Source organism: Leptopilina boulardi, unplaced genomic scaffold (assembly GCF_019393585.1).
Source record: "Leptopilina boulardi isolate dan_hultmark-lab unplaced genomic scaffold, ZJU_Lbou_2.1 LbouV2_351, whole genome shotgun sequence".
Lineage (NCBI taxonomy): Eukaryota > Metazoa > Arthropoda > Insecta > Hymenoptera > Figitidae > Leptopilina > Leptopilina boulardi.
In genome coordinates, this window is record NW_026137920.1 from 935874 (window position 1) to 959788 (window position 23915).

The following is a 23915-nucleotide window of genomic DNA, read 5'->3' on the forward strand; positions in this document are numbered from 1 at the left end:
CAATAGACACATACTAACAATGCAGGACAATTTCAGCAAATATTGCATTGCGGTCCCCATTCCAGACATAAAAACAACCACCATTGCCCATGCCATAGCAGCAAACCTCTTTTCTGTATATGGAGCGCCTCGATGCGTCCTCACAGATAGAGGAGGTAGCTTTATAAGCTCCCTAATGCGGAAACTTGAAAGCATCTTTGGGGTAAAACAACTTACGACTTCCGGATACCGCCCTCAAACTAACGGAGCGTTGGAAAGAAGCCATATTGAATTGACGGATTATATTAAGCACTACGCTCAAGATTTTGACGATTGGGATCGTCTACTTCCTTTTGCAATGCTCAATTATAACACGTCGGTTCATGAAGCTACTAACCTGACCCCATTCGAGTTAGTTTTTGGACGATTAGCCCGGATCCCTTCCTCCCTACCACTTGGACCAGAATTAGAAACCTATGGTTCATACCTAAAGGACCTCGTGGTCCGATTGCACGAACTTCAGAATCTGGCAGCCGACAAGCTTAAAGGAGCAAAGCAACGCTCCGAAGAATTTTATGACCGAAAATCAAGACCATCGAAGGTCAAGGTTGGCGACCAAGTCTATACCTATAAAGAGGTTAGGACGAACAAGTTCAACAATCGAGCTAATGGTCCGTACACTGTTGTAGGGTTGACCCAAAACAATAATGTCATTTTAGAAGATGACAATGGCGTAAGATTCGCCAAACACAAAGACAAGGTGATGGTTACCTATCTATAACTGTCACCTTCACAAAAAAATTTGCTATTAACATACATTCAATATTTTTTTTTGTATAAAAAAACAAAGATGTACTTGGCACATTGCTTAATCGTTTTGCACCTCTCTAACTCAATTATCGTGAAGGCGCAGATCAATCCAGTTCCAATAGGACCAATTGACGGCCCCGGATACCAGATCACCCCACTCGACATAAGTAGTGGGATATATTACGAATATTCGGGAGAAGTAAAAAGGTCAGTCAGTAATTGGAGGATCAGCATCTTCCTGGACATCGGCAAACAAGTGAGGCATTTCGAGGATTTGAATTACAAATTGAACAACGTGAAGCAGCAATGCTTTCCAAAAGAAGAATGGTGCGAAGTCCGAATCGAATCATTTCCCTGGGAAGACCAATGGGAGATAGCTGCAGATCTTCAACGAGAACTTCAGCGGCAAATAGAAGAACTAGGAAGAACACGCCAGAATCTTCCTATATTAGTATCATCACAATTTCGAGCTCGGCGCAGTGTTCCCCTTTTTGGATTCCTTGGAAAGATTGCAGGACCCATAGCTGGTGTACTAAACTACGAAGATGGTGAACATTACGAAGCAGTCATGCAAGAGTTGAATGAAGGACAAGCAAACTTATCACATCTTGTTGGAAAACAGACACATGTGGTTAGGTCTCAATTAGAAAGTCTGAATAGTCAGGTGCAACATCACGACGAAGTCTTGCAGGAACTACACCAATCTTTCGATACCCTGAATAAGGAACTAAATGGACAATTTAAACATTCTGAATTCCAAGAATACTCCAAACCCCTGGACAAAACACTGGCTGCCATAAAATTAGGACTTGATCACAACATCCGAACGACGACAACAATGCTAGACGCAGTTCACGATGCTAGAAGAGGACAACTTCATCCTGGAATTTTATCTTCAGAACAATTGGGACCTATCCTTAACGACATTAGAAATAACGCCACTGATGTTATTTTCCCCATACCTGGACCCAAGGTTAGCGTTGATGAATTAATTCAAGTAGCCACAGCCAGTATTCTATGCGAGGACCACAAAATCAAAATTTTGATAGATAGACATTCCTCTCCTGGAACAAGATAAATATGCAGCATTCAAACTACATCCACTGCCGACCCTTCAAGGTGAACTTGGAAATGGATCCGCCAGGGCATACGCGAATCCTGCATACGACTACTTAATCGTTGACAAAGAGCAAAGAACCTATCTCTTGCTCAAAAATGAAGATTGGGAAAATTGTAGAACAACGACATCGTTTCATGCATGTCTGAAAGGATCACCCATTTATGACCTTCAGAATAGACCAATCTGTGAGGTATCGCTGATGACCAATCCCACGGACGAAGTACTAAGATCCTGTGATATCAGAATTACCTCAAGTTTGGTATCTTTTTGGAAACCTTTGCGGACCTTAGCAGCCTGGCTTTATTCCTTGGCCAAGTCGGAAGTATTACTAATAATCTGCCACTCCGCTTATCCGATTAAGATAAATATCTCTGGTACTGGGATAATAAGGTTGGCCCCAGGATGTTCAGCAAAAACAAAAGATATAACTATCCCAGCAACAGCAACTCAGGTAGGCCAAACGGAAATCTTATACGAACCCGAGTTACACCTGGATTTAAAACGGATTTCAAGTGTATTTTCTACCTATTCCCATTTAACGACTACGATGGAAGTTGAAGAGAGCAGCCGAACAAAATCAAGGATTCACAGTTTCGAGACCAACTCCAAAACTCTAGAAGAATTGGAACAAAAATTAGAGGATTTTGCAATGCAACGTAAATGGAAGTGCCATCAGTCCATACTTGTATATGGATCATACGTCAGTGAATTTGGAACAAGGAGCAGAATTCCTGGAGATGACCTCAACAGCCAACGAACCTGTGACACGCCGGCAAACATCAACTCCAGAGACACCTGAGAATCCTATATCAACAACCCGATCCTGACAATTAAATTTCGAAGACTTCAGGATCCAAAAAAAAACATCATCAACATCGGCCAACAGCGTCAATTTATCAGCAAAGAACTACTTGAAAAGGGTAATTGTATTGCCCATACAAAAACTTCAACCAGTCTAGTTGACAAACAAAAGAGCGCGCTATGTACGCATTATACCCATATATATATAACTAAAGTTTTTTTTTTGCTCTTTAATTTTTTTTTATTTGTTTAGTATTGCCTTCTTTTTATTATTATTTTTGCATGAAAACCTACGATCGATTTCTCCAGTCAATTTCAGCACCGTCGGGACAGGTCCTAGCACATTCTCATGTAAAAGAACAGAGAACTCTTGTAGAGGGAGGCTTACGTGGTCTGACCGCCGAACTGCCACTTGGGCCGCCCTCAATAATTTGCCAGACATCCTTTCCTACCACGTTGTCAAAGGACTGGGTGCAGATGTGCTCTAATGAGACATCATCACCTGTCCAATGAGTTATGGGAGTTTTGGGTCAGTGCCTGGTTGACGGAGAGGCCGATCGTGGAAAGCTTTGTAAAGGTAAATAATAGTGTTGGCGGGTGAACTCCACCCGATATTATTATAATTATTGTCGCCATTAATTTTAAAGGAATAGAGAGAATAGAATAATTTTACCTACCTCGTATCGAAGCTTCAAAACGTTGAAAGTTCCCTCCCCTCTAAGTTCCTAACAAAAACTATGCTTCAAAAAAGAAGAAATTTAAAGTTATAGCATGAACAGTTAAAATTGATTTTAATCAATCCTAAACTAAATTGTTTTTATTATACAGAAGGGAACCAGTGTCGCTGGTGGCTCTGAAATTGATATAAAAAAAGAAAAAAAGAGAAAAGGGAGATAAAATCAAAAGGGTAAGCATTTATAATTAATTTTATTTTATTTAAAAAAAACAAAAGGGGAACATATATGATTACAAGAAATAAGATTAAAAGGGGTAGTTATTTAATTAATTTAAAAAAAAATGAGAGAAAATATATATATATAAAAAAAGGGGGGGAGTAGTAACACGCGCGAACGGGGAGAAAGGGACGTGTTTCCTGGCCTAGGGGAGACAGCCTATGTGACCAGCCCCAATAAGTGACCCTCCGGGCCAATCGCCTGCCACACGCCGTCCATCGGGACTCGGATTTTCTAAAAAAAAAAAAAAAAAAAAAGAAGAGAATGAAATTTCTTCTGCGTCGCCCCCCCTCTAAATTCATACATCTATTCTTATACCTACCAATTGCCATCCGGAACCAACCCTTTCTTGGCCCTCTCTGGTCCAGTAAAAACGCTGGACAAAAGAGAGGACAAACGTGCGGTTGATTGGCTGGAACCCGACCTTCGGTGGCACCAGCGGCAAAGAACGGAATCCCCTTAAAAAAAAAACCAAAACAAACAAACTCACCACATAATGTGACTCCTGTCAGCAACCCACCAGCCCTGAAGAACGGGGAAATCCCCCGCAGCCTCTTTTACCACTGATGGATCAGCAAATTTAGGCTAAAAAAAAATATATATATATATAAATAAATAAGATTCAAATAAATAAAAAGGGAAAAGAAGTGAAAATCTACTCACAGTCGACCAGAAACCACGACAGACGTATCCCCGGGTACTCTCGCACCAACGGTACTCCTGGTGCCATTGGCTGCGAGAGTATTGCTTTCTGGGGCCACTGCTCCGCATGGCCGGGTCCAGTCGCCATAGCGTCTGGTCATCATGACGAATAGGCGCCCGCCCCCAGTCGCTAAACTCCACCAGAAACCTTTTATTAAAGAATGTACATTTTGGGAGATAATTTTTACATCCATTAGAAGATAATTTTTGAGATCTATTGTAAAATTATTATTTTCAAAGTACTATTGCGAAAATTTAATTTTGACAGATTTTATTGCAAAATTATAATTATTCAAAATTCCATTATAAAATGTAATTTCTTTTAAAATTGTATTATAAATTTATAATTTCTCTAAAATTATAAATTTGAAATCTATTATAAAATTATTATTTTCAAGGTACTATTGTGAAAATTTACTTTTGACAGATTTTATTGCAAAATTATAATAATTCAAAATTCCATTATAAAATGTAATTTCTTTTAAAATTCTATTATAAATTTATAATTTCTCTAAATTATAATTTTGAAATCTATTGTAAAATTATTATTTTCAAGGTACTATTGTGAAAATTTAATTTTGACAGATTTTATTGCAAAATTATAATAATTCAAAATTCCATTATAAAATGTAATTTCTGTTAAAATTCTATTATAAATTTATAATTTCTCTAAATTATAATTTTGAAATCTATTGTAAAATTATTATTTTCAAAGTACTATTGTGAAAGTTTAATTTTGACAGATTTTATTGCAAAATTATAATAATTCAAAATTCCATTATAAAATGTAATTTCTTTTAAAATTGTATTATAAATTTATAATTTCTCTAAAATTATAAATTTGAAATCTATTATAAAATTATTATTTTCAAGGTACTATTGTGAAAATTTACTTTTGACAGATTTTATTGCAAAATTATAATAATTCAAAATTCCATTATAAAATGTAATTTCTTTTAAAATTCTATTATAAATTTATAATTTCTCTAAATTATAATTTTGAAATCTATTGTAAAATTATTATTTTCAAGGTACTATTGTGAAAATTTAATTTTGACAGATTTTATTGCAAAATTATAATAATTCAAAATTCCATTATAAAATGTAATTTCTGTTAAAATTCTATTATAAATTTATAATTTCTCTAAATTATAATTTTGAAATCTATTGTAAAATTATTATTTTCAAAGTACTATTGTGAAAGTTTAATTTTGACAGATTTTATTGCAAAATTATAATAATTCAAAATTCCATTATAAAATGTAATTTCTTTTAAAATTGTATTATAAATTTATAATTTCTCTAAAATTATAAATTTGAAATCTATTATAAAATTATTATTTTCAAGGTACTATTGTGAAAATTTACTTTTGACAGATTTTATTGCAAAATTATAATAATTCAAAATTCCATTATAAAATGTAATTTCTTTTAAAATTCTATTATAAATTTATAATTTCTCTAAATTATAATTTTGAAATCTATTGTAAAATTATTATTTTCAAGGTACTATTGTGAAAATTTAATTTTGACAGATTTTATTGCAAAATTATAATAATTCAAAATTCCATTATAAAATGTAATTTCTGTTAAAATTCTATTATAAATTTATAATTTCTCTAAATTATAATTTTGAAATCTATTGTAAAATTATTATTTTCAAAGTACTATTGTGAAAGTTTAATTTTGACAGATTTTATTGCAAAATTATAATAATTCAAAATTCCATTATAAAATGTAATTTCTTTTAAAATTGTATTATAAATTTATAATTTCTCTAAAATTATAAATTTGAAATCTATTATAAAATTATTATTTTCAAGGTACTATTGTGAAAATTTACTTTTGACAGATTTTATTGCAAAATTATAATAATTCAAAATTCCATTATAAAATATAATTTCTTTTAAAATTCTATTATAAATTTATAATTTCTCTAAATTATAATTTTGAAATCTATTGTAAAATTATTATTTTCAAGGTACTATTGTGAAAATTTAATTTTGACAGATTTTATTGCAAAATTATAATAATTCAAAATTCCATTATAAAATGTAATTTCTGTTAAAATTCTATTATAAATTTATAATTTCTCTAAATTATAATTTTAAAATCTATTGTAAAATTATTATTTTCAAAATACTATTGTGAAAGTTTAATTTTGACAGATTTTATTGCAAAATTATAATAATTCAAAATTCCATTATAAAATGTAATTTCTTTTAAAATTGTATTATAAATTTATAATTTCTCTAAAATTATAAATTTGAAATCTATTATAAAATTATTATTTTCAAGGTACTATTGTGAAAATTTACTTTTGACAGATTTTATTGCAAAATTATAATAATTCAAAATTCCATTATAAAATGTAATTTCTTTTAAAATTCTATTATAAATTTATAATTTCTCTAAATTATAATTTTGAAATCTATTGTAAAATTATTATTTTCAAGGTACTATTGTGAAAATTTAATTTTGACAGATTTTATTGCAAAATTATAATAATTCAAAATTCCATTATAAAATGTAATTTCTGTTAAAATTCTATTATAAATTTATAATTTCTCTAAATTATAATTTTGAAATCTATTGTAAAATTATTATTTTCAAAGTACTATTGTGAAAGTTTAATTTTGACAGATTTTATTGCAAAATTATAATAATTCAAAATTCCATTATAAAATGTAATTTCTTTTAAAATTGTATTATAAATTTATAATTTCTCTAAAATTATAAATTTGAAATCTATTATAAAATTATTATTTTCAAGGTACTATTGTGAAAATTTACTTTTGACAGATTTTATTGCAAAATTATAATAATTCAAAATTCCATTATAAAATGTAATTTCTTTTAAAATTCTATTATAAATTTATAATTTCTCTAAATTATAATTTTGAAATCTATTGTAAAATTATTATTTTCAAGGTACTATTGTGAAAATTTAATTTTGACAGATTTTATTGCAAAATTATAATAATTCAAAATTCCATTATAAAATGTAATTTCTGTTAAAATTCTATTATAAATTTATAATTTCTCTAAATTATAATTTTGAAATCTATTGTAAAATTATTATTTTCAAAGTACTATTGTGAAAGTTTAATTTTGACAGATTTTATTGCAAAATTATAATAATTCAAAATTCCATTATAAAATGTAATTTCTTTTAAAATTGTATTATAAATTTATAATTTCTCTAAAATTATAAATTTGAAATCTATTATAAAATTATTATTTTCAAGGTACTATTGTGAAAATTTACTTTTGACAGATTTTATTGCAAAATTATAATAATTCAAAATTCCATTATAAAATGTAATTTCTTTTAAAATTCTATTATAAATTTATAATTTCTCTAAATTATAATTTTGAAATCTATTGTAAAATTATTATTTTCAAGGTACTATTGTGAAAATTTAATTTTGACAGATTTTATTGCAAAATTATAATAATTCAAAATTCCATTATAAAATGTAATTTCTGTTAAAATTCTATTATAAATTTATAATTTCTCTAAATTATAATTTTGAAATCTATTGTAAAATTATTATTTTCAAAGTACTATTGTGAAAGTTTAATTTTGACAGATTTTATTGCAAAATTATAATAATTCAAAATTCCATTATAAAATGTAATTTCTTTTAAAATTGTATTATAAATTTATAATTTCTCTAAATTATAATTTTGAAATCTATTGTAAAAAAATTATTATTTTCAAAGTACTATTGTGAAGATTTAATTTTGACTGATTTTATTGCAAAATTATAATTATTCAAAATTCCATTATAAAATGTAATTTCTTTTAAAATTGTATTATAAATTTATAATTTCCCTAAATTATAATTTTGAAATCTATTGTAAAAAAAAATTATTATTTTCAAAGTACTATTGTGAAGATTTAATTTTGACTGATTTTATTGCAAAATTATAATTATTCAAAATTCCATTATAAAATGTAATTTCTTTTAAAATTGTATTATAAATTTATAATTTCTCTAAATTATAATTTTGAAATCTTTTGTAAAATTATTATTTTCAAAGTACTACTGTGAAAATTTAATTTCTAGACAGATTTTATTGCAAAATTGTAATTATTCAAAATTCCATTATAAAATATAATTGTTTTTAAAATTCTATTATAAATTTATAATTTTTCTAAATTATAATTTTCGAATTTTATTATAACATATAGTTTCTTTTAAAATTCTATAATTTTTCTAATGTCATTAAGATTATAATTTTCAAATTTTGATATGGAATTATTATACTTTATTATTTAATGTATATATGTAATCGACTTACCCCCTTTTTCCTCCAATTTTCCCTAAAAAGTTGTAAAGCTTGATACACGCCGCAATTTTTTTATGTGTCCCTCTTCTTCCTCATCCGGAGCACGTTCCTCTTCCTCTGGGTCAGTTGCCGGTTTCATATTTTTCATCCTTTCAAGTTGGTTCTACAATGGATTTGTTCGCACGTAGACGTTTGACGCGACGTGTCGTGCCGCGCTTGTGCTGCCATCCGAAACTTGCTTGCAAGTAATTGTTGCCAACTGCTTCACCTTTCAGCAGAATTTATGTCAGTGAAAGAAGAATGTTAAAATCAATTAATTGTAAATAAAAACGTTAAGTGACAATTGCAATATAATTTATTTTTAATTTTACTATTGACAGTGTAATTTAATTTATTGGCAGCGAAATGTGTTTTGAATTTTGATTGGAGAAATGTAAGATCTTATATTGTATGTGTTAATATTATTATGTATTTTTTAATATAAATAAATAAATAAATTCAATTCTTAAAGCATTGATAATGAATTTTATTAGTAAATAATTTATTCATTAAAATTGTTTATTTGTTTTCTTATTGCCACTTTCATTATCAGTAATATGTTTTCAAAGAGCATAACATTTCATAATATTTGTGTCATATTACATAATAACAGCATAATTAGCTAAAAAATTCTAAAATATTTTTTTCAACCAAATCATGATAATGCATAATCTATCTATCCATATTTATGCACTATTATGCCCAAGTATTTTCGATTAAAATAAATAAATTTTTTTTGTTGCTTTGTAAGACTTCGATTAATTGTAACTCTAAAGTAAGTAAAATATAAAATAAAATTTGTGTCCTTTTTATAATGTATACTGTGTAGGCTTTAATATGTATTATGTTATTTTATTGCTTTTGTATTATGTTTCAGTTTTAACGTTTGAATATATCAGAGCGAACATTAAATCATAGTAAAACTAATTGGAGACAATGACTGAATATTTAAACTCAATGAAAAATTAGTTTTTTAACGCAATTATGAAGCACTTAATTTGTTAATGATTTTATATAGTTTATTTAGCCAATTTTTCTTTAATTCAATTTTTTAAAGTTTCATTGTCTTGAATTTTCATTGACATTTAAATTTTTGAAAACTTTCATGAAATGTATCATTTGTAAGAAAGTTATGAAAAATTTTCAAAATTTATTCCTTACTTTATTACATTTTATATATTCTAGGTAAAATTTTCATTAATTTTGTTAGAGTAGACCATTTTTTTTCAAATTGTACAAATAAATAATAATATGTATTCTTTTATTCACTTTCAGAATCACAATTATAAAAAAATTGAAGTCAAAATTTAAATTTTTTAAATTTAACGTTTATAGACAAGAATTTTTAAAACTGGTTTTTCTCTATTATATAAAAAAATAATATACTATATAAAAATTCTTCATTTTTTTCTTAAATATTAAGTAGTATAATTGTAGAAAAGTTTCTTATTTATTAGTAACTACAATAGAAGAGTCAAATTGATTACATACTTGAGAAAAGCAACTGATTAGACTTAATTTTTTACTAAAATATTTGTAAGTTTTATATTGATATTATCAACTGTAAAATTATCCATATATGGAATATAATTTTATGTGAAAAGAAAATTCTTAGAAGCCTGCTATTGAAAGTTTCACATCTAATTCAAGTCAAAGGTGCTGGCACCTAGAAATTTCGTATTTTACAGTAAAAACCATTGATTTTACAACAAAAATTAAAACTAGTGCCGCATAATTTAAAAAGAATTATCATTTTAATATTGTATTTTAATAAAAACTAAATTTTTCGTAAACTAAAAAACCACCTCACTCCGGTTCTATGTTTTTTAATTATAAAAAATTTTTTAGTTTTAAACTTTTGGCCGCTTGCGATGCACACTATCGATTCACGTGGATTGACATTGGTGATTACGGTAATATAATTTTCTTAATCAATGTTTTTACTTAATTAGTTTTTGTTGTTAATTTTTAAATTACTGAAATGAAATTTTAGGATCCGTAAGCGATGTGCCAGCATTCAATCATACCGATTTTTTCGTCGCCCTCGAAAATAATGAATTGGATTTGCCACCTGCTGACCCAATACCAGGAACAAATATTGCAGTTCCATATGCCTTTATTGGTGATGCAATATTTCCCTTCAAAAGGTACCTAATGAAACCTTTTGATAGAAACCGCAGATTGACTCAGAGGTAAAGAAACTTTAATTACAGGTAAACGAGAAAAAAAATATTATTTTTATAATTCTATTGCATATAAAGTAGCAGAGAGCATTTCTCGTTTTGTCAATTACTTAAAAAAGCGAGGAAAATAGCTGAGCATTTAGTTTTACCATAATAAATTAAGAATTAATTAAAAAATAGTGATGAAATCGTGAATTCAATTGAAAAAATTGCCTTACTACAATTGATGTTATTAATAATTATGCAGAATAGCAAATTGACTCATTAAATTTAAATTACTCAAAATTTGTCCCCTAATTCAAATGAGATTATACTTATATTATATTTAATGTACAATGCTTTTGTAAATTTTTTCTAAATTTTTATTTATTTACCTTTGAAATTGAAAGTTTTAGGTGAGATACACTGAATATTAAAATGTCCAAATTTTAAGAATTTTTTATTTTTATCAAGAGGAAGATAATATGTAAAATCTGATTTCTTAATATATCTGTTAAAACTTATTTTTTAAATTGAATATTATTTAATATAAAGTACTGTTCGATGTACTTTTATATGATATATAATGACTATTTTATCATATACTGAAGAAATATGAAATATTTTTCCTTCTATGAAGAAATCGGAAAATGACCAGTATTTTTAAAAATAACAAAATAAAACAGGAAAATCACAAAACTTTTTTATCTGTTTTAAAAAATAAATTTCTAACAATTTTTTCAATATTTAAAATATTCTTTTTGATATTAACGAGCTTTAGTATTGGAAATTAGCAATTTTTATTATTGCTCAACTTGAAAAGCTCTGTTTTAAAGATAAATTTAAATTGTATTTCATAAATATATATTCACTAAAATATGTTTTTACTGTCTAATGAAGTGCAAGGATTTTTTTAAAATAGTAGTACTTAATGACTAAATAAACTAAATATTGAAGGACCTACTAGAATAATATGTAATGCTTATTTCCATTTGATTTAGAATAGCCAGGGCAAGGAACACAATTGAGGATTCATTCGGTTTACTCACTAATAAGTGGGCTATTTTACAAACCAGAATGGATTTTAAATTGGAACATTCGGTCACAATTGTTCAGGCTTTGGTGTGCTTGCATAATTTTCTATTAACAAATGAACTATTGTTAAATGAAGCAGATTGAAGATATGCGGTATTTCAAGGTCCACAAAATGAACAATTGGAGAACAATTGGAACGAGGAAAATAATGTTGATTTTCATGGTGATGCTTTTCAACAAAGGGACATTCTAGCAGATTATTTTAATTCAGAGGAAGGTGCTATAAGATAAAAACAGGAGAAACACTCACTGTTTTTGATATTTTTTTTATTTTTCAGTATTTTTATTATAAATATTTTATTCTAATTTTCTACTTTTTAAATTCGTAATTTTACTATCAAGATGCTCCAAGTTTGAGTGCAGTTGACACATATACATTTATTTAAAAATTTTAATCTTCTATATAAAATTTTTATTCTTAATTTTATCATTTTAAAATCTTATTCAGACACTTACAAAAATCCGCTATAACAAGTTAAAGTCCAATTCATTACAATTATCTCAATATTTTGACACTTACTTATTTCAATCATTCAGTCTTTTTCAATTTCTAATTTTATTATTATTATTATATAAATATCTTAAACATATGTGTTAAAATATTTTTAAATTATTTATTTTTAATTTTTTGACTGAGATTTTTTAATTCCAGTCAATTCATTCTTTGAACAAAAAATGTAAAGTATTAATAAATTTGGATAAAATGAAATACTACGACAATGAAAAATAGCTTAAAGTTGTAAAAAGTCACACTATTAAAATCGTCGACTGTCCATTCTTTAAAAATTATTAACTGACGAGAAAACAATTACTTCTTTTTATCTAAAAATGAATTGAGAATTTATTATTTACGTTTTTCTTCTTCAAATGATTCCATTACATCAAGAATTTCAGGAAGTATTTCCCTTTGACCTGCCAGGGGAAGGAGTATAAATTCTCTTTTTATTAAACTGAAAAATCCATCAGTTTCTTTAATATTCAAGTCGTTTCTTTTCTTGCCAGTATTATTTTTATCATCATTTTTACTTAAAGATCTTTTCCAATCTATGTAGTTCGATACTTTATTTGTTTCTTGATTCAGATTTGAATTTATAGTTTTCATTGAATCTGAAATTTCTTCATATAATAAATCGTCCTTTTTCTTTTTTCGTAAAGCAAAACCGTCCCAAGGTGGGACAGTTTTCGTTGTTTCTTTCCTTGGAGTAACTGACGGAGAAGGTAATTGTTTTTTACCCAGTATTTTTCTTTTTGTTCTCTCATTGGTATTAGAAAGCATTGATGTTGAAAATTGTGGAGATGTTATACGTTCCTTAATAGATGCAGATGATGCCGAATTACATTTGGTCATGGAAAGCAAAGATGATGGTATTTGTATAGAATCAAATTGAAAATTAGGAACCAAAGGTGAACACGAAGACAATGGTTCTAAAATCGGAGAAGTTGGTGAAGAAATATTCACAAAAGTTTTTGATGAAGGTGATACGGTTGAGAGAATTGAATCTTTAGTAGCGAATGTTGATGAATGTGTTGATGGTATATTTAAATTGTCAGCGAATAAAGTGGAATCAGAAGCAGCAGATGTAGTAGTAACCTTTTGTGAAAAGCAGGACTGTTGTAGTAATGTATTTAATGTTGAAGGCATTATCAAAGCAGTTTTTTCTAAAACACTAGTGCCAGATGTGTTAAAAACCCTTGGTGAAAAACTGGACTCGGGATTTGATGAAAGTGCTTGAAACTCATCACCTTGAACAAGAATTTCTGTTCCGCTTATACTGTCCTCCATGCCAAATAATTCAATTGAATTCTGATCTGTAATCGCTGATGTAGACGGAATAATTTCTATTAGTGAGGAATGAACCACCGATTTAAAGTTCTTACCACTCGTTGTTCTGAAATAAGAAAATTTATATGAATATACTTATTTATTTTACAAAATTTGTATAAAATTGAGAAATATAAATATTTTATGTAAATTACTGTTTGTCATGAACATATGGATTTAGAAAATCCATATGGTTATAGTACGACCATTTTCGACATTTCTTCTTATGTAATCTAACATACTTCTCCCGCAGTTGAGACCATTTCTCTTTAGGGCCTATTGAGAAAAATGCATTATTTAAACAAAAAATCAATATAACATTCTTGTATTCATGAAATGAAACATAAAATTTACTTTAATTTCCAATTGTGTACAAAATTAATATTAAAAATGACAAATAAAAGCAACATTGCATACCTATGCCTAAGTGAATTCCTTTTTCTAATAAAAACGTGTGTAATTTATCCCACTTTTCTTCCCTCTTCTTCGGATTAGTCAACTTTTTTTCTGGAATATATACCCATTCTAATTGTTTTATAATACTGATAAGTTTACAATTACTTTATCTTCTAGTTCATCTTCCTCAAAATTCATTTTCACATTTAGTTAGTCCACATAAAAAACTGAAATTTCTTTTCAACGGTTGGATGGTTTTCGCTTCACTCATCCTTTTAACAAACACGCTGAATTTGAAAATTTAATAAAGGCGCAAAGATGTATACACATAACCTAAAAATTTCAAAGCAACAAAATCATAAAGGTCCATTCATAATTCTGATATTCTGACAAAGTTAAGTGTGAAATCTTATGTGTCCAAAAAGCAGAAAACAAAGTGAGTAAAAGAAACATAGATACAACCTACTCGACTGTCTCTCTCTCTCTCTCTCTCTGCTTTCAAGTAATGCATATCAACTGGCCATAATGAATATTGGGATCTCTTGTGGGGCGTGGCTTAATCATTTAACCTCCACTCAGTGGTACCATTTTTCGACACCACGTTAAAAACCTACGCTGATTGGTGGAAGTTGGACAAAATTAGACAAAACGACCTACTCTCGAGGGTTACAAAAATTTTCACCAGAGAGCGTCTTACAGTACAAGAGATCCCAATACAATATATTCTCTTCCTTTCTGCAGTGATCAAGTATTTTATGCTTATTGTGAGTTCTCGAAAAGTTTGTTATTAAATCTTTCTTTTGTTTAAAACTTTGGTTAATATCATTAAAAAAACAATGGATGCAGTTGACGAAAATGAAATACTGATTCACATAGTATCAGACTATAAATGCATTTATGACAAATCGTCAGAAACTTATAAAGATAATGTTCTAAAGAAAAATGCTTGGATGGCAATCGCAGACAGAGTAAGCGCAATAACGGAAATTGAAATGGATGGTATGTTTGTTAACTAAGAAGACATATTTAAATATTAAAAAACATTTATCATGTACAAGTTATATGTATATGCTTATACAGATAACTTATAAAATACGAAGGAAACAAGTTATTGTAACAAAAATTCATGAATTACGCATAAACGAATAGTTCTTCATAAGAATATTTCTTCTTCAAGTGATAATTTCTTGTTTTTAAATAAGATAGGAACATTTTTTTCTTCAATTCTGCTGGTCATTAAAAATGAAAATGAAATTATTACAAAGAAAATTTAATAAATTAATTAATTAATTTTACTGTTGAATTAATGAATTGAATGATAACAATTTGAATTTTAAAAAGTTGTTTTAAAAAAATGACAAATTAAGTGTTTTAAATGAGTTTACTTGATTTTTTTTAAAAAAAAATTTCAATTTCTGTAAATTAGACCTTGACCCGTTATTTTATGATATCCTTCAAATAAAGTATAACAAAAATAATAACTGTATTTTCTACACATTTCTTTAATTACAACTGGTTTTGAAATACAATTTTTTAATAATATAATGTATTTATATTTACACAGATACTAAAGCGAAAAATTTATGGAAACGTTTAAAAGAAAAATATACAGATGAACGAAGAAAGATTGTGACATATGTTCCGTCAGGCTCAGGTGCTACTGAAAAAACAAGTGACTGGACTTATTACAATTCCATGCATTTCATTAAAATTTACGTGGATCACATCAAGTAAATGTTGAATTGTTTTATGTCAAAAATATTTTATCAATACGTTATTCCTCTTTTTCAACTGTTAAAAATTTATATATTTTTTAAATCAGAAAAATATTGTAAATTACTTTACTGCAAAACTTGTTTTCCTATTTCGTTTAAACCTAAATACAAAAACTGTGTTTTTAATAATTGATTTAATAATAACGACATGTAACATTTCATTTACAACAGAACAAGGAGTAATATTAAGCGATCATCAAACGTTCAAACTGAAAATACATATGAATTATGGGATAAGGATGAAAACTTTCACCAATCCAGTCAAGAAATTAATTCTGATGAGGAATCAGAACATGAAAATGATAACAATAATTCAATGCAAAGTATTTAAATTTTTTATTCTCAAAAACGCTGATTACGAATCCGGTGTTAGTTTTACAAAATTCAAAATGGCGGATCCAATATGGCGGATTTTTTAAAAAAATTCATCGGATTCGCTTGAAAATCGGTACTCGGGGGTTTTCAGGGTCGCTGATCACGAATTTAAAAAGTTTTTAAAAAGTTAAAATGGTGGATACAGTATGATGATCATAAAATTTTTTTTTATTGAGTTTCTAAAAACTGACTGCAGATTTCAAATCAGCGACACCAAAAACCCTTAAGTAACGATTTTCAAGCCAACCCAATAATTTTTTTTTTAAAAACCGCCATATTTAATCAGCCATTTTAAATTCTTAAAAACTAATTTCAGATTCGTAATCAGCGACCCCTAAAACCCCCGAATAAAAATTTTCAAGCCAATCCGATAATTTTTTAATTTTGATATCCGACATATTGGATCCGCCATTTTGAATTTTGTAAAACTAACACCGGATTCGTAATCAGCGACCCCGAAAACATAAGGTAGCATACTTGATAGTAGTAAATATCTTCTAGTTTGAAAATTATGATTTTTGGCCAGAAATCGGCGATCCGGGCCCACTGTGATATTGTAGATTTCTTACGATTAGATCATTTAAAAGAAAAAGAGAAGCAACATGTTTTTAAATTAATCGAGAATTATAAAGACAGTTTCTATTTACCAGGAGATGATCTACCTGGTACTGATGCTATTATGCATCGGATCCCCACTATAGATGATATTCCACTTAATACTAAACAATATAAATTTCCTCACGCGCTAAAAGAAGAAATTATTAAACAAATGAAAGAACTATTGAAACTTAAAATTATTAAACCTTCGAATTCTTCGTACAACATCCCTTTGTGGATAGTGCCTAAGAAACCTGATTCCCAAGGTAAAATTAAGTGGAGAGTAGTATTAGATTTCAGATGGCTTAATGAAAAAACTATTAGTGATAGCTATCCCCTTCCTAATATTACGGAAATTTTTGATCAGGTAGGAGGAGCTAAATACTATACAGTAATCGATTTAGCGAAAGGTTTTCTGCAAATAAAATTAGATCCCAAAGATGCACATAAAACAGCATTTAGTACCCCTTTTGGACATTATGAGTTCATTAGAATGCCCTTTGGACTAAAAACTGCCCCAGCCACATTTCAGAGACTTATGGATACTATCCTTCAAGGTCTCCAAGGCGAAATATTGTTTGTATATTTAGATGATATTGTAATATATGCAAATGATATTGAAGAACATGACCGTAAATTTCATTTATTAATAGAAAGACTTGTTAATGCGGGATTAAAAATCCAAACCGACAAATGTGAATTTTTAAGAAGAGAAGTAAGTTATTTAGGACACAAATTGAGTAGAGAAGGTCTTTCACCAGATCCTAAAAAAATCGAAGCCGTAAAAAATTTTCCAATCCCTAAAAATATCAAAAAAGTTCATGAATTTTTGGGATTAGCCGGATATTATAGGCGTTTTATAAAAAATTTTGCACAAATTGATAAACCACTCACTAAACTATTACAAAAAGAAACAGAATTTCAATGGAATGAAAAAACTGACATTTCATTTGAAACATTAAAAGATCTTTTATGTAATGCCCCTTTGTTGCAATTTCCCGAATTAGATAAACCCTATAACATAACTACAGATGCATCCGGTTATGCAATAGGAGGAGTTTTATCTCAAGCTGAAATAGGTAAAGACAGACCCATTGCCTATTTTTCTCGTGTTTTGCGCGGACCTGAATTAAATTATGAAGTATATGAAAAAGAAGCATTAGCTGTAGTAGATTCTACTACAAATTTTCGTTCTTACGTATACGGTCGAAAAATTAACATTTACACTGATCATCAACCTTTAATATGGTTTAAATCAGCTGACTTAAATACTCGGGTTCAAAAATGGTGTTTTAAATTATCAGAGTATGATTATACAATTTTCCATAAGCCAGGTAAAATGAACAGTAATGCAGATGCTTTATCAAGAAATCCCTTAGAACCTACAAATATAAATATTGTAACTAGAGCACAACAAAAGCTCTTGGAAAATTCTACCCCAAAAAACGATAATGACATTTCAACCCAAAAAATGTACCTCAAAAACAAATACCTAATAATAAAAAGATTAAACCAAAAACACCATGTCAAGAAAAAGAAAAAGCGCAAGAAATAAATGAATCATTAATAAATAATCCTTCGGCAAAACGTTATCCTAAGCGAAATTTAAATAAAGAAAAACCTGCTTATGAAAAAAGCGAATCCGAATCGGAAAAAGAAGAAGTAGCTAGAACAAACCCTTTAAGACCTCTCCCAATCAAAGATAGAAAAAGAAGATGGTTAAGGCATGAGAGTGATAGTGAATCTACAGATTCATCAAGTAATGAGGAGTTGTTAACAAATGGAAAATTCCCAAATCGTTTAATAACTAATATTACAGAAATTCACAAAACTATTCAACATCGATCAGGTAATATTATGTATTCTGTAAATAATGAGGGTACACCATGTGATGAAGGTGCCTTAAAATTAAGTAAAAACAATAAAATTTCTGCACGTCAAACATTAGTTGTATGTTGTGTAAACGAGATTAAAAGAAAAAATAATCGATTTCTATTTTCCTTATGTTTAAAAGAAAAAGACCCCATTTCAATTAGCGAAACTCAGAAAAGAATTCATGAATTATTTAAAAATGTGAAAAATCGACTTATTGAATTAAACCAATCGGAAATTTCTATTGCTAAAAGTAGAAATGTTGAAAATTTAGAATGGAGAGAAATTTTAAAATTAATAAATTTAGTATTTAAAAATTCTAAAATATCAGTTTTAATCTGTACGGGAAAATTAAAATACGCACCTATTCCAAAAAGAGACGAAATTTTCTATGAAAACCATAATTGTCCTATCGGAGGACATAAAGGAGTATCGAAAACTTATAATCGTATTAAACAAAACTATTATTGGGAAAAATTAAAAGATGATGTTACTAGAAGAATCCAACAATGTTTAGGTTGCCAATTAAAAAAATTGATCCGATTAAAAACTAAGCAACCTATGGTGATAACGGACACACCAGGCATCACTTTGGATAAAATCGCTATGGATATTGTGGGTCCTCTTAAAATTACTTCTAAAGGTAACGAATACATCCTTACAATTCAAGATTTGATTTCCAAATTTTGTTTAGCTGTACCACTCTCTAATACATTATCCAGCACTATTGCTGATGCTTTCATTAAGAAATTTATCTGTGTCTTTGGTGCACCAAAAACTGTTTTAACAGACCAAGGCAGAAACTTCTTAAGTGAATAAATGACTAGAGTAGCAAAAAGATTTAGAATAAAAAAATTAAGAACAACAGCATTTCATCTTCAATCTAACGGTTCTTTAGAACGATCCCATCATTCCCTTGCTGAATTCTTAAAACAATATACAGACATTGATAATGAGTGGGACGACTGGTTAGATATAGCCATGTTGAGTTACAATACTAGTACACATGAAAGTACTAAACATACTCCCTATGAGGTAATTTTCGGTCGTTTAGCACGAGTCCCTTCAAGTGAACCTCTTCATGATGGTGATGTAAACCCAACCTTTAAAGGTTATATCACAGAGTTGGTTTCAAGGTTAAATGGAATTCAAAAATTAGTTTATAATAATCAATTAGACTCTAAAGAAAAATCGAAAACATATTACGATAAATCAATCATACCAGTGAATTTTAAATTAGGTGATAATGTATTTCTACAATCGGGATCCACACCAGGCAAATTCGGAAACCATTACTCAGGCCCATATAAAATACTAAAAATTTTAAATAATATTAATATAAAAATTCAAATGGGTAAAGAAAATAAAATTGTGCACGCCAGTAGGCTTAAAATTTCTCACATAAATCCAAAAAACTAAAATAAAATATATTAGAAAAATAATATAGGAACGAAGTTATGTTTCAGATGACAAAACTTAATTTTTTCTTTCTTATATTGATCAACTTCCAAGTTTCAATAACTTTCGCATTAATTGGGTACGATTGTGGAGCCAGGACTTTAAATATCACAACTCTGTCGCTGCTGGAAGTAGGAGATTGTGAGTTACCCGATGTTAACATAAATACCACGCAAAAATATATCCAATTATTGCAAATCAGTGATTATTCAGAATTAATGGTAAGACAATGTAGGGTAGAAATAAGAAGAACTATTTTTCATTGTGGTATGTCATCCCACATTTCAATAGTTCACAACGGTATTAATGAATATATATTAGAAACAAATAGAGAAGCATGTATTTTAGCACATGAAAACGGAATATTAAAAGTGACAGAAAAACATTCAATATATGGATTGAAAGTAAATAATACAGTAACACATCCAGTAACTTTAGCTGGTGTAGTAGAAACAGATGGAAGTTGCGACGGTGCAGGCTATTCAGATCCGTTCGGATCATGGAAAAATGTAGTAGTTGTAGCAACAGTTAAAATTACTTTGTATGAACATTTAGCGAACGTAAAATTAAGAAGCAATGTTATCGTTTTAAGATCAGGCACTGTATGTGCTCTCGCAAATGGTTACTGTATAGATAGGGAAGGAGGTTATACCTATTGGAATAGAGTTCCGCGAGATAATTGTAATTTCGATAAATTTAGCATTTTGTACGAAGCTATGGCTGACAAAATTGTAGACGACTTATTAGATAATGATAATATTTTTACGGTTTCAACAGAAGATATAACTTTTGCATTAACTTCAAAAGGTAGAGATTATGTATGTGGATATGAAGTAATTCGAACGGAACATCCGAAATGAGTCATTTTTGAAACAACTCCGGGAGTAGCTTTTACTAAAAACACAATTTCTGTAAGCAATTTAGATATTTTTACATATGTAAATTCAAAATTAGTATACATTGAGAAATTTATCAGAAAACAAATTAAATCATTATATGCCAATGTAATTACTCAAAAATGTAGGTTAGAACAACAAACTATTAAAAACGCCCTATAAATAGCTATGCAAGCACCAGACCAATTCGCTTATGATGTGATGAAAGGTCCAGGGTATATGGCCGTACTTGCGGGTGAAGTGGTTCACATAGTTAAATGCATACCAGTTGAAGTCAAGATTCAACACGGAGAAAATTGTTTTGTAGAACTACAAGTAACTAGAAACAATGAAACATTTTATCTAACACCCAGAACACATTTATTAAAAGGAAAAGGAACACAAATTACATGTAACCGTGTGTTACCATCTCTCTATCAAGTAAACGACAAATGGTATAAAATTTTACCTTTACCAACGGAGGCAATAGCACCCACAATCCTGTATCCAGCCAAAGCTAATACTTGGGAATACATTAATCCTAATAACTTAGCTACAAGTGGAATCTACTCTAAAAGGATATTGAACAACTTAAGGAACGAATCATGTTTCCTGTAGAAAGATCATCAGAACTCAATGATTTGGCAAGAGGTATGATGAAACAACCAATTTTAACATCAGCAAATGGAGTAGTCAACTTATTCAATGAAGATGTAGAAAAATTTGTAAATAACTCTTGGGATAAAATCTGGAACAGATTTCTAAAATTTGGAACCGTCAGTGCAGGAATAATCGCTGTCCTCACAATACTTCAAATTATTAAATTAATTGTGGATACAGTAATTCACGGTTATTCCCTTCACGCAGTATATGGATGGTCTATTCACATGTTTGGAACAATATGCCGATCAATCGCACATTTGTTAATAAATTTAGGACAAAAAGTAGAAAATAAAGAAGAAACAAAATTAGAAAAAGTAACAGTACCATCCGAAAATACAAAACCACAAGCCCCTCCAGAAGAAGAAAAACAAGAACAATCAACACCAGAATCTCAAAATCTTTATCCAATTGGGACACTTCAACAACAAAATAAAGGTTTTTTCAACTTGGCTTAACTTAGTATCATTTAACATTGTGTTTCAACTTTTCAAGCAAGGAAATCCAAAACCAGGGACTAATCAAAGAAATGATTATATATTGTAAATCTGTGCATGCAAAGTATGGTTATTTTCGTCTTGCATCCACTACTAACCATTTTACGATGGGGGTGTTATATCCTACAATATTTTAATTTTTTTAATTTTTTTTTATTTCTTTTACTTATTTACTTTTTTATGTGAAATATGAGAAAGGCATTTTATTTTTCTTCTTGTATCTAGTCTTTATCATTTTCTCGATGAAGACTTGTAATCCATAGTCATGAGAAAATTAAATAAAGTTAATAAGATGTTTTTCTCAAATTTTACATATGTATACATATCTTAAGCCTAAAAATCAACAGTAGTTGCCTACTTTTGATTAGTCATATTCTCAAAAGTTTCAAACTCCCGACCCTTGTACTATTAGATAAAATATCTAAGAGGGTCCGTAGCGTGTGCAAGAGGGTAATGTACGAATGTTGAATGATACCTTTGTATTTTTTTTAATTATTTTTCTTTATTATATGTAAAATTAGTTAATTGTTAATTGATAAATATTAATTTATTAGTTATCAATTAATAAATAGGTATTCAATAATATTAAATTGGAAATGCGAAATATAAAATTTTATTTTTACCTTTATTTATAATAATTAGTTTTATTAAATAAAAAAATTGTTTTGAATAAATTATAATTAAAATATTGTTATAAAAATTGTTAAAATTAAAATCTTCTCCTTTTCTAGAATATATTCTTTCTATAAATTCAAGTCCCCAAAAATGGGTCTGATAACATTATCTTTATCTAAAAAGTGGAGTGGGAATCATTCCCTTTAAAAACCAAGGGAAGTCCCATTAGCAGTCAGTAAAAAAATTTCTTCAATTCAGTTCAAACCTTTTTAGTTCAAGTACATAAAATTCAAGTGTAAAAAAAATATTCTTCAAGTATCCAATATTAGCATTGCTACAAACCCTTAATTTTAAGGAATTTCATTAATAAAAATTATTATTAATATAAAAAAAGGAATATATTCAAGGAAAGGAAAAACTAATATTCAACATCACACTATAAAAAAAACAACAACCATCAATAAAAAGTAAGTGAAATAATAATAAAATTTAATTCTTTTCTATTTCTATATTCTTTTTCCCTGATAGTATTGGTACAATTTAAGTTGAACCCATACTATCAACATCACATTTTTGATAGGAACTTTTCCAAATTTTGCCGATTCAATTTTAGTTGTATCGACAAAATTTAATCCATATGTGTCCTGACGCGGTGAAAGGGACCTTACGGTTCCAAAACAAATTTAACAGGAGAGGCGTTCGAAGTATAGCACAAAAGTAGGCATTTGAGTAGTGGGGACGCAGCACTGTAAACCTGCCCCACCACTCACCACTACTTCGCTACACTCTTATATCGATGAGCTTGCTTGATTCGTGTCAAGCTCACCGATAGACTAGTGTAGCATTGTAGTGGTAAGTAGTGGAGCTGGTCTTCGTAGTAGCCACTGGCGGCCGGTGATACGAGAAAAAGTGCTAATGATTGAAGCTTTATAGCACAAAAAGTATTTGAAGGAGACAATTTAAAACTTTTGGAAATGAAAGAGCAACTCAAAATCTATGGATTGGCATAAAAAAAC

General features: G+C 28.6%; 2 protein-coding genes across 4 annotated transcripts in view; one reads left to right on the top strand and one right to left on the bottom strand.

Moving 5' to 3' along the window:
* Nucleotides 1-3670: 3670 nt before the first annotated feature.
* LOC127286269 (uncharacterized) overlaps nt 3671-23915 on the bottom strand; it is a 107559-nt gene continuing 87314 nt past the window's right edge. The window contains exons 7-10 of one of the 3 annotated variants that reach the window (XM_051312649.1): nt 8674-8929; nt 4327-4495; nt 3986-4248; nt 3671-3897 (exon numbers count right to left, since the gene is read on the bottom strand). The gene's annotated coding sequence lies outside the window, so the exon portion shown is untranslated. Of the gene's footprint in view, nt 3898-3985; nt 4249-4326; nt 4514-8673; nt 8930-23915 lie in introns of all 3 variants that reach the window. The other 2 variants (XM_051312650.1, XM_051312648.1) reach the window with 2 other exon arrangements.
* LOC127286201 (uncharacterized) lies at nt 8830-12041 on the top strand. The gene is made up of 4 exons (XM_051312558.1): nt 8830-8906; nt 10549-10613; nt 10694-10892; nt 11864-12041. Exons 1-4 carry the CDS (start codon nt 8830-8832, stop codon nt 12039-12041), a joined length of 519 nt encoding a protein of 172 aa, XP_051168515.1.